Source organism: Lonchura striata, chromosome 2 (genome assembly GCF_050655825.1).
Source record: "Lonchura striata isolate lonStrDom1 chromosome 2, ASM5065582v1, whole genome shotgun sequence".
NCBI classification, from domain to species: Eukaryota; Metazoa; Chordata; class Aves; order Passeriformes; family Estrildidae; genus Lonchura; species Lonchura striata.
The window spans coordinates 16,347,351-16,360,239 of record NC_140704.1 but is presented as its reverse complement, the minus strand read 5'-3'; the positions used below and the strand labels follow the sequence as shown (position 1 = coordinate 16,360,239).

At 38.9% G+C, this 12,889-nt stretch overlaps 1 protein-coding gene across 3 annotated transcripts in view; it reads right to left on the bottom strand.

Annotated features, from left to right (window-relative positions):
- Window positions 1-653: 653 nt before the first annotated feature.
- The window catches only part of MKX (mohawk homeobox), a 48,776-nt gene continuing 36,540 nt past the window's right edge, over window positions 654-12,889 (bottom strand). For 2 of the 3 annotated variants that reach the window (XM_021543034.4, XM_021543035.3), the window contains 2 exons: window positions 3,369-3,402; window positions 654-3,256 (listed from right to left, as the gene is read on the bottom strand). In XM_021543034.4, coding sequence (XP_021398709.1) covers window positions 3,070-3,256; window positions 3,369-3,402 — 221 coding nt within the window. In that variant the 3' untranslated portion in view covers window positions 654-3,069. The remainder of the gene's footprint in view (window positions 3,257-3,368; window positions 3,403-12,889) is intronic. The other variant, XM_085564830.1, reaches the window with a different exon arrangement.

The window sequence follows — 12,889 nt, the reverse complement described above, 5'->3', positions numbered from 1 at the left end:
ATATTCAGATCTCCACTGACATGTTGGGTGGCCAGAGGTATTGCAGTACATGTTTATCACAGATCAAAAGGACATAAAACCTGAAAGTGCTGACTGCCCACCAAATCTGAGCTATCACTCCTCCCACGCAAGTGGAACAGCTTTGCCGAGGCACAGAAGTTAAGAGATCACTTGCACTGGGCTCTCTGCTATGAGCTCTGAGCTTCTGCATGGGCTGACTTCATCTCCTTCTCACCAAGGTTCCACAGCCAAACATCCACACAGGACAATGTAGGCAAATGTAGCCTGTGCTCCCAAAAAACCCTAAACGACCAAAGTTTTTCCCAACTGATAGACCTTCTCCAGGGACTCAGGTCAGTGAGTAGCTATGGCTTCCCCCTGCACTCCTCCAGTGTGGAGGATTTATCAGCATCATGCCATGTTGTCATTAGCAGTCATCTCAAACCTTGCTGCAGTCATTTACATCGGATACGAGATAAACTACTTCACACAACTACGTACCACAAGGTGTATTGATCAGAATAACTTTTCTGTTTTGTCCTTGCCTATCACAGGCTTGTGTCCCAATACAGGGAAACCCTGACTATTACAGGAAACCAGAAATGCAAATGCCTAAGGACAGATAAATGAATATTTAATTCAAACCAGCAAGATGTTGTTTGCAGTTATTTATTTTACTAAAATGGTTACATATGTTGAAACAAAGAAGAGCAATAGTAATAATGTTTGTTTTTCCAATATCATAAATAATTACTGAGTTTTCATTAGCTGTTGGCTCAGCACTGATCATGACTTTTGTTATTTAAAAAAGACACACACATAATTCATCAGAATTTGTGTTTTCAGAAAACTCTAAAGCAGCAGTAGAAAAAAAAATAAATTAAAGGAAACAGTAACAAGAAATTAGGCCAAGTACTTCTTAAATTTAAAACCCACTTGATGTGTTTTACAGATTATTCTTGTGCTTTGATCATTGGAAAAGAGAACCATTAACAAGTTGTTTATACAATGGCTTGCCTTCTCCAGTTTTACTTCAGAGGAGTCCCCAAAAGTACCCTTTCTACATGACAAATTTTGTTGTTTATACAGACAAAAACACTGAATATTTCTAACAGAAGAGTTTGTCAAAACCAGAAATTTATTGTCACAAAATATTTAATACCAGAATAACTTATAATAGTATGAACAAAAGTGAAGTATTAACTCTCTGCTATTAGTTATAAACTCACATTATTATGCCAAAATTCAGTAAAGTATTAAAAATTAATGTCATGGAATCTTAGACATATAATTATGCAAGTCAGTAAAACATACTTCAACTGTTCATACAGTCACAACATACATTTCTTGCTTGGCACTTTAAGTCAATGCAAATCAGCAATTTAGAAAACAAAGTAAAAATATATATGTACAAAATATTTTCATATCAAATAATTTTCATTGTACACTAAATAAAACCAACAACGTTATGTTACATCAAGAAGTTTCCTAAGAAGTCACACCAAGGCTGATATTTGCAATGTGTCTTGACTATTTTAGTGCAACTGAAACAGCCTCTATTTGCAAGTTAGTTACATCATTAGCATAGTCCTGCTTCCATTGATGCGGGAGTTCTGCCATTAAACTCAGCAGGAGCAGAACTAAAGTCTTGTCTTGTTCATTGATGGCTCACCAGAAAGAGAAGCAAGGAAAGGGATAAGTAGAAAAAAACCTGACAGGATACCCACAGGAAAAAATCCAAATCCTAGCAACAATCAGCTCTTTTCCAGTTTTCTGTAATGGATTCTGTATAAATTGGTTTTGGCTTTGCCACTGTTTATTCAAGCACTGTAAACCTCATTAGACTATTGTTATATGACTTAAGAATAACTTGTACACCTCCAGATAAAATTTAAAAATAAACCCAGTTTTATGATAGTTATTACACTCAATAGCAGACAATTTTAGAGACATGACATTTAATACATGGTTTAGTATCTTCTTAAAACCCTCCTGCCTTAAATGCTGAGATTTTTCAATGTTTCAGTTCCTTTTGTGATTCTTGTTAGGACTTTGATAGTTTATATTCTAGGCTTTTTTTACTGAAATGTGGAATGTCAATCAACTGTCCTTATTTATGCAGTACATACAAAATAAAAATGTTTAAACCACATTAAAGTAATAAGTTCCACCATGGAAACATTTCTGAATGGCAATATAGTTTTAGTTTTGTACAAGAAGAAACCAATTTTACTTCTATCAAAACTTCAGTAAGTCACTAGTAAAGCTTTAAAATTATAGAAATTCAACTTGAATTTACAACTAGTCTGACTAAAACCTTCTCAACTAGAAATCTTTAATGAGCAACACAGCATATGTATAAGTTCAAAATAATCTGAACAATTAACTTATTTCCTAAATTTGTGTGTTCTAGAGTATTGCACTTCTCAAAGGAATGATTTTGGTATTTTAATATACTGCATATACAGGTAAGAAACATGCATAACAACCTTATAGTCACTTTGACAAAATGTACTGTACAATTTTTATAACACTGGTGATTAAAAAAAAAAGAGTGAGAATGATGTAACAATTTCATTAAGACTCATCCATTTGTACAAGTCGAATAAGCACAACTCTCCAGGGCCTTCAGCAGTATTGTGTTTAGCCCTCGGCTGCTTAAGCCCACTTGGAATAATATACAAAGTTTAAGCATTATGGCATTGTCATTTTGAGGCATAACACTGTTGTACTATGCCCACGTTATAGCTTATTTTTTCAAAGCAAGGCACTTACTGTAATAGCAATGCAAACATCTTATGCGCACTTTGATTAACATAAAATAAGTTAATGTTTTGATAAAAACAGGGTTTTATAATTTACATGCCTTTTATAGAAGCAGTTGAACATTTCATTTAATACAATGAAAACATCTGAGTCAGAAGGGACCTTAATTTTTTTTAACTGACCATTCTGTAAAAGGGGACCTATTTTCCACATTTTCCTCCTCTCTGTGAATTGGATTTTGCTGAAAACAAATCCTGTGAGGAAAATGTCTGTTTGATGTGAAAAAGAAAGAGGACCCATCCCTTAAAACTGCTGAACTAATGGCACTTTAACAGTCTTTACTTCTGATATATGTGATGATTTCTGAATGATGCAGCTGGTAGTTCCCTGCAGTTTATCCTTCCCCTGGGCAAGGTTCGTTAGGGCCATAGCTGCGTTGATCTCCTTCCAGTACGTCTCATCTTTGCTGGGTCCCTTTCTGTTAGCTGCACTAGATTCAAGCAATAATAAATATTTACACACACATCTTACATAGCTACACAGTATCAGGAAAACTGTAATAGCAACAATAGTTTTGGAAAACTGTGAAGTCCCTTACTCACCTTTCACACTTATTTGGTCCATTCTCCAGATTTTCTGAAAACAGGAAAAGAAAAGTCTATTTTATTTTAATAGTTTCAAAAACAAGCCTGTTCAGGGAATAGGCATATTGAAAAATAACCCAAGATTTATTCCAAAATTGATACCAGATCTAAAATAAAATCGGATCTAAAATAAAATCTTTACTTTGACACACATAAAGGACCAGCTTCATGCAGGCATCTTCTTGGAGAAAGCTACATTGAAAGTGTAGCTGTTCCTGAAGGTCCACCTACATTTTGCAGGATAATAGGGGCGTTCTTCAAAACATATTTATGTTTTGAATACCAAGGACATAAGGAACTGCAAAACCTAAAAATAAAAATCAGCTTAATCGCCTTTCAGTGAATGCCTTCTTGTATGCACTAAAAATAGGACTCTGACCCATGCACACATGATGTGTGTGGGTTTCAATGCGCCCCTCGCCCAGGCAGTGCCTCAGTCACAGAGGCAGCTGAGAGGGACACAAGTAACAAGCACACCTGGTTAACAGCCCTCAGAGATGAAATTGCATCACAGGCAGAAACTACACTTCCTCATCAAGAGTCATATTTGTTCATTCACTAAGTCCTCCCATCTCAGAGAAGCCAGAAATCTTTACCAGGCAGAAATGTATAAGCTTTATTCAGTGGGTTTGCTATCCTGACACAGAAATACATTATAGAGGAGCAAGAAGCTGGTGCCCAACTGCAATTCCTATGGAACACAAGTCAAACCAAAGAAACAGCAATGCAATGAGTACTAATAACTACAAGACCCAAAAAGCCTCTAAACACAACATAAATCTCAAAAAGTAATGTACATCTTTGTGAGGCCAGATTCCCAAATAAAGTCAACCGTACTGCTAGATTTCCATCAGATTATTAATTAAAAGTTGATCTTGTCTTCAAACAGAGCTTCCAGTGGAATAACCCTTGGTAGCCCTTCCCTTAGGAGCAACCTTGCCCACCAAAGCCAGCAGCCCATTGTCTCCTACAGCCAATAATTCAGCTCAGCTGCACTGCCCAGTACTTGGAGGTGACTGCTGGAGACCACAGTCCCACTAAAGAACCACAGAGAGACCAGCTGCAGTTTCAGAGATCAGCTGTTTGCCTGTTTGATCTAGCAGGCCTCCATCCTTTTGAAAAACAGCTTTATAAATAAATGTTCCCAGGTGACCAAGATTTAAGTGTTGTTCAAAAAGAGCACAGCTTAAATCAGTATCTCTTAAGATCTCCTAGAACAATGCTTGAATGAAATTCAAGAAGGGGAGGACCAGCCTATGCAGAGGACAAGGAACCAAAGAAAAAAGAAACATTTGATCCATAAAGAGATACTGGATGACAGAAAAGTCTCCTTCTTCACACTGTACTTGGCTATGAAGAATTCTTCAGCCCTGCTTAATTTTTTTTTTTTAATTAGAGACAATTTTAAGGATGTTTAGGACTGAATAGATCAGTAGGTATAGAAATGGAAAGGGCAAGTAATAGAGAAAATCATTGCCAGAGCAAACCTGGATATAAATACACCTCTCTCAAGCATCTGTCAGTTTCTTTTGCTGTTGGAAAATATTCCCTATGAACAAAAAAATTGCTTGTACAAACTTCTGAGGGAAGTAGGTGTGAATGGTGACATACATTCCAATTCCAGCATTTATTTGAAGAAGTATTTGCAAGTATTTTTTACTGGTGTTTAGCTAGCTCTCAAAGAAAGTATCCTGCCCATGGTATATAAAAGCAGTAGCAAAACTAAAAAATAAAATCCAGGAGGAAAGAGTTGCCCATTCTTTAATTTTGCTGAAGATTTTTCCTGAATCACACTTAGTTTCTTATTCTGTTAATATTTTATGTTTTTTTCAAACAAATAATTTATGTCAAAGAAATCCAAAACTAGGTTAAAATAAAACCATCACCTATAATTTGCAAAGCTCTAGCTAATAACTGCTCTCAAGCATGTTAGTACAATGAAGTCTGAAAATCCATAATTTTAAAGAACAGGCCCTCTTTTTCTTGCCAAAAATCCTTTTCTGCTATACCATATACCAAACCTCTGACAGCATATACCAGTTTGCACTGCCACAGCATCCAAGCAGCTGCCTTGTGTCTGAACAACCTTTAGCAAAGGAAATAGGTATTACCTTTTTGGTTTGGTTGTTTTTTGGTTTTTTTTTAGTTTGTTTATTTGTTTGTTTTTGTTGGGGATAACCTCAGTAAGAGAGACAAAGATCTTTCCTTAAGCTCTGCTTGACATCTTGCCAGTCAAAACAACTTGATGTGACTCAAAGCAAAAGTGGGGTTCACTTCACATGCCACAAAACTGCCATCTAAATCATATCTCTTTGTATCTTTATTTGTCAGGACTCCATTCATAAAGAACAGATATGTCCTCCAAGAAGTGGATTCAGCCATTCTATTTAACGCTGCAGCCCAATGTCCCTGAGTGCTGCTGCAAAGCCAAATCCCAAAGTTCTGTTCTGTGGCCCCTTCCTCACACTTCTGTCCCTTGGACAGCATTATCATCCATGTGGATATGCTGAGAGCTGGATGGGGGGAGGACTATATCTCTCCTTTGGCTATTCAGTATATCAATGATTCATATCTATTTTTATATAGAGACATTAGACACTGCTAGTATAACTACAGCCTTAATGGCTTAGCTCACCCTGGAAGAAATGCAGGCTGGTCATGTCTGGGTCATCACTCACCAGAGAAAGAACATAGATGACAAAATGTTATCAAGTGTATAAAAAACTTCAAAATTGTGAGTCTTACTCAATATTTTGCTTTTTCTTCATCTTTTGTTATCTATCTGCTCTGCCTCTAACTACTAATTAAAGATTTTGATAATCAAAGCTTTTACTATTTAATGTTCCTGCACAAGAATTGCAAAGTATATTTCAATTGTCAAAGCAATATTTTGGTGAGATTGAAAATAATCAAAGAACTGCATTCTCAAAACAGAAAGTGTTTATTTGCTTGACCATCACACAACAAATCCTTGTTTAGGCAATTAGGAAATGGCACTGGAGCTGGGTAACCTTTCTGGAAATGGTGATGAAAGGAATGGAAAAATGATGGAGCATTCTGAATTTCATCAAGTAGCCTCAGCTGAGGACTCAGCCCAGAGCAAGTGCTGATGGGCACTCCACTCGTGACCCTCTCTGTACTACATGAGAAGCAGCACTTTACAAACCTTGAGGTACCAAAGTTGCACCAGAGCTGTTCTTTCCAAGCTCTGTGGTTACCTTTAATCTCATACACCTTTGTTGGCAGCACCTCTGGTCTGTTCCTGAAGAGGGTGGCTCTCTCAATAGTCAGATCAAGGCAAATTGTCACACAAATTTAAACCTCTGCAGACTGGTCAAGTTTAGATCAGTGTGTCAAGTGCATCCTGGCAAATCCAGCACTGATGAATTATTGTATTCCACACCATTCCCAAGACTCATTTGACAGGTTAAAAATTATGTTTACCCTTCTACACAGACATAAATACTTTTTAACAGCATACAACTGGCTAGCACAAATAGTTTTCCTTAGCAAGCAACAGTAGCGCTCAATAGCATATTTAGTATTTAAAACCAGAAGAAGCTGCTGCTGAAGGTGTTTTGTAGCGCCTCAAAAAAAATTATGCTTCTTGTCAAAGGATGGTGGTAGGCTTTCAACATATATTGAGATTCTGTACTAAATATATTTCATACTAAACATCAGAAATACCTTTTTGCTATAGGTTTGGAAATAACTTAAAACAGTGGTCATTTCCTCTATAGCCAGAAAGTTTTAAACACTGTGAAAATAGAAACTTAATAATTTAAAATTAGGGGTTGTCATTTATACCTCACTTTCTGGTGCTTCATTCTGCTCCCAGTTGTAAGCATCCAGAGAATCACTTTTGCCTGGCCAAGAATGTCTCATTCTGTACTCAACATCCACCCAAAGAAACCAGCAAGGCGGGATATTTGTTCCCTCTTGTTTATAATAGGAAGTCACTATAAATCACCTACCAATGGAATTCTGTATACCTTTCCATTAGTATGAGTTTTCAGTATACAGTTTACTGTAGGGCATAGTGCCAAGAGTGTAGACACCAGACAATACCAGCTTTGTGATCCAGCATGGTATTTTTCAGGACTCACATCATTATTAATAATATACATGGCATCTTTTTTTTCACCATGAAATTTCTTCATAAATATCAACTTGCTGATCCTGACAACTCTCTTGCAAGGTAGCCTGCTGTCCCATTATAGCAGAGATGTAAATGAGACTCAGAAGTCCAAAGTCAAAATAATGCCAAGGCAATATTTTGACTATTTCAAAAGCATTTAAGAACAGAATTTTCCAGGATTTCTCTTGTATTTAAAATATTTTCCTTTTTTCTTCTGCTATCAGAAAGGACCAGCGTTCCTGCAGGCAAACCAAGCTTAAACTGCACAATGCATCACATACCTCCAATTTACTATGCACAAAGCCTCTCTAGTGACACAGAGCTTGCAGCACATTCAAATATTTCAGAACAACCCAGACCCCTTACTGTTCGCTGCATCTAGACTAATAATTTTTTAATATATTTGGAAGACTGCAGGGGTGTTCTAAATAACGTTAATCAGAGTTACATTTTATCATTTGGATTTGAGGCTTCTAAACCAAGCACTGCATGTGTGCAGTGATGAAATACACCCTAAGGACCTGCTGGGAACAGCGAAGGCAAGACTGACCCCTTCCGTAGCAGCGAGCAGCCTCCCACCGCTCCCCCGCTCACTGCGGGATCCGGCTCAAGCTGAGCCACAACAACTGGCTCAAACCCTGCTTTGTGTTATCAGGTAACACTGACACAGCAAAGATGGCTTGAAACCAACGGGGGAATGTGTGAATGAGGGAATGAGACAGAGAGGGAAGGGTACAGAACATTATGTAGTGGGGAAAAAATGGACGTAGAAGTCAAGGCACAGTAGGTCAGTCTCACATGACCGTCGTATTTTTTGAAGCTACTTAAACATGTACAGATTCTTGATGAATTACACATCTTCTATTCTAGTTTAAAATAGAGGGGGGGAAAAAAAGAACTGCTGGCCTCAAATGGTGAACACTATAAAACATTTGTTGGTTCAATAAAAGGTCCTGTATAACTTATCTTCATTTTAAAATTGGCAACATTATTCAGTTGTTTCTCTCACTGCCTCTCCTGAACTTTCTTTTGTTGGTTTTGGAGACTCTGGCTTAACATGTGTTGACCAGCATTTTCAAAACAAGCAAAAAGAGGAAAAAGAAGGAGAAACAGGAAATAAACTGGGGCAGTTGAAAGAAAAATGAAAATTACATGTGTGAGTAAATGAGTGGGGAGATGAAATATTTCTGTAGGTCACATACTCACACACACCTTGACTCCAGTATTTTCCAAACCACAATTTCAGGGCTCATAAGACTTTCAGATCTCTGTTTCCCCAAGAACAAAGGTTAATTTTAGTTAATACTCCTGTGCTCTTCTGCACTGACACAGCTCCTTTACCCCTAAAGGACCCCAAAGTAAACCATGAACCACACAACACAACTAGTATTCATCCACATCTGGGAAGGCAACGTGGCTTAGCCCAGGCTGCTCAGTAATGCAAGGGAGGGGAAACTGTAACCCAAAGCAGCATGCCAGGGCTCTTATAAAAAATGTCATTTAATCTTGGTGCAAAAAGCATCTTTCAAAAAACAAGAAAACCTCAGCTTCTCTAGCTTGAATTTGAGGAAGAAGGATCTGGCCATCCCATATTTACACTTGCAGTGTCCCATTTTGAGCCTAATGTAAACAGACAAATGAGCTTGTAAACATGGATAACTGCTCAGCCAGCGCCCCCACTACCACAGGTTTTCCACACACAGACAGGACTCATCCCACCCAGCACTGAAACTCCTAAAACCCTTTTCCTTTTGCACCATCCTCCCAGTTTCCTCAGGGACAGCAGACCTATTAAGGATGAATTATGAAGAAGTGCAGACAGGAAAGCTCATGCTGGAAGAGACTCCAAACCGCAGAGTCTCCTACAGAAATATTCCCCAAACATGCCCCGGTGGCTGATCTCCTGCAGACCCCAGGCCACCTCCACATGGGACCCCTTCAGTGCTGTCCCTTGTGAGTCCACTTCTACTCCAGAGCAGGTCCTGGGCTAGGAAGGTCTGTGTGAAACCCCTGGCTGGGGCTGGCAGCGCTCATGCAGCAGAACCTTTTGGTGGAGGAATGAAAGTCCCTGCTGGAGTTTCAGGTGACCTGTGGCTACACACACAGTGTGGCATTGTGACCTGGGAGAGTACAGGATACCAACCACAGCTGGTCCAATCTCCGGGGTGTACTGGATTTCTACTGACAAAGATTTATTGCCATGTCCTTTAGTTGCATGGGAGGAGGAAAGCTGTCAGAAACTTGCAGGAATGAGCTCTGGGCCCAGGCTCTAGAGAAAGCTCCTTTTCAGCAAAGCTTTTTTAAACTGCTGTTCTCTTTCTTCCAGGAGGAGGTTACAGAGCAGCTTGTAATGAAGTCACTCCCACAACTCTGTTACCTCACTCCTTTGGCTTCACAGGGACACCAAGTATAACAACTCACCTGTCATCAGCTGTTATGTCCTTTCAGATGAACAAACTGCATAATGAAAATTTATGTTCACAGTGTCCACTAGAGTGAATATTTTTCCCTGTTCACCCAGTGGGTTTTTTCCCAGGAACAGCTATGGCCCTGGTCTGACATCTTCTATTAAGATCCATATGGTAGGTCTTGCCAGTGTTACAAACATCCCTTTTCCATCATACCCTAGACCAAACTTTTTCTGCAAAAATATTAATTGCAATTTGTTTCTTGCATCAAACTTCACATATAAGCTTTAACTGTGAAGAACTGCTAACACTCAAGTTTTTTGCTGAATATCTGAGCATCCAAAGACGTTTTTACATTGTGCAGCCTAGAGCCTGCTGCAGTGGGAGTAGGCATCTAATTACATTTTAATACATGTGATTTTTATAAAATGAGTGTGCATGCCCACAGAGACTGCGATAAGTGTATTTTATAAATCATAAAAGAGAACTAAGTTTGCAAGTCTATATTAATATTTGCATTAATAAGTGCACTGAAAGTCCCACATAATAGTAGGCTTGGTGCAAATGGTCTTAGAATCTTGAACTATCCACATGAATGTAAGAATTTATGAGTTAGCAAAATAGATAATAAACTGGTGTAAATCACTTAATTGTTCGGGCTGTCACAGCTGACTCTAAATTTCCACTGACCAGTGACAATGTGCTCTCCTTGGTGAGATTCAGGGCACAGTGTGAGCCTTGTTTTCTCAGCCAGACCTTAGCAGAGCCTATAATGGGAGCTGGGGCTGTGAGTGTTGAGGTGAGCTGCTAACAAACTGATGGTTATAGGATTTTATTTTCTTTACAAGTTCGCTGCAAAGCTGACTGAAATAATTTTTTTTCTCACTGAGTTGCCATGTTCCTCATTGAGTCGTGCAATGTTGTCAGATTCCTTGGTGATAGTCTCCCACATGCATTTCAGAATGCATAAAGGAACATCTGACCTAAGATTCTTCTGTGTGTGTGTGTGTGTGTTATTTGGGACGGGATTTACAACACGTGCTGTGCTGACTCATCAGATGAAGTGGTTTGCCCTTCTGTTGCAAAGCATTAGGGGTTAACATTGAAAACCACATTAGAAAGGAGCTAAGGGGGAGGGTGAAATAAAGAAAAGAGGAAAAAGGAGAAGAAGAAGAGAAAAAAGAAATAAAGGAAAGACTATAGGAGATGTTACAGAAAAAGAAAATGACAAAATGGCAAATGAAGATTCACCAGGAAAAATACAAGTAATGAATATAAAGAGAGAAAACATACCACTATGTCAACTTTCTTTATTTTTAATAAAAAAATATCCTGCTCCCACCCAGGAAAGTTGCTGTTGTGCAGGCAGGCACGTTCAGTCTTTCACTCTGGATCTAAAGATTTTAATTGGGAGCTCTTAAAACGAAAATAAGGCTTTAAAAATAAAAAGCTAAAGTCAAATGCAGCCAGGGTAAGCACTATTACACTCCAGCACGATTGTTTTTCATTAAAAAAGCAGGGTGAAAGGGAGGGTTTCAAAGCCATATTTCAACCCTAGGCTGACACGACAGCAGTAAAATCTGATTTTGTTATGCTAGTTGGCTGTGGGTTTGGGAGCAGACCCTATATATGTGGTGTAATGTTATGATATGAATGCATGCACACAGGATATTTTCAGAAGCTTCCTGTAGAATTTAGAGAAACGTGCCACCCATTCCTGCAGCCCTGCTCACAGGAGCCAGCTCCTCTCCCGCTCCTGGGAGCCAGGCATATGCTGTACAGAGACAATTTAAATTACAAGGTGCTGCATTTTCAGGCAAGTGGAGGAACTTCTTAGTGAATGTCAGAACTGATTTCCATGGTGTGTTTAGCCAGAAGCATGGAGTAAAGCATGGGTAAGTCTATCTGAGAGACAAAATTCAGTTTCTTTTACTTACCTGTAAGATAAAGAACTGACAAATAAGGTCTCTTTAAACACAGCTTGTTCCACCCACTGCATGGGGTACTGAAATGTGCACAATACTTACCACAGAATCATAGAATATCCTGAGCCAGACCCACAAGGATCATTGAAGACCAGCTCCTGACCCTACACAGGACCCCAAGAATTACACTATGAGCCTGAGAGTATTGTCCAAAATGCTTCTGGAAATTCAGTAGGCTCGGTGCTGTGACTGCTTCCCTGGAGAGCCTGTTCCAGTGCCCAGCCATCATCTGGGTGAAGAACCTTTTCCTAATATCCACATAAACTACTGCTGACACATGTGCATATACTAAACACCAGACACCTAAGTAGTGTCCCAAATTTACTGTGCTCTGAGATCATAAACATACAAATTCAAGGAGCTTGTAAGAAAAGTGCATCAGCAGGACTCCAGCAATCAAAGAGCTATAAAAATGACTGTAAGCTACAAAAGAGCCTCGTGGTAACCCAGACAACTGTTGCACAACAGATTCTGCAAATCCAAGGATTACACGTGAAATTTAAGAGTGTTTATATCTCCAAGGAGATACAGATATTTTCAAATATATACCTACCTGTATCTGCTTCTACATTATGTTTGCATAAAAATGGAAATGGCTAAGCTTTCTGCCTTCACACTAAGTATACTATGAGATACAGCAGTGCAATCACAAAAGGTATTTTCTGTGGTCACCACTTCCTGAAGGCACATGACAGAGTTGTGCCAGGGCTAAATCTGAAGCACCTGGTGACACCTGTCCCTGCACAACTACAGCAGTTCCAAGGCTGTTGCAGTAAGAGAATACAAGAAGAGAGAAGACAGGTGGACTTAACACATTAAATACATCATGTTAGTGACTGACAGTCTCTCTGCTCATGCTATGGGTTTGTGTGGGGCTCAGTAAGTCATTCTAAGTGACCTTTTCACAGGTGCTACAGTACATTCCCTGGACTCTAGATTCTGACTTAA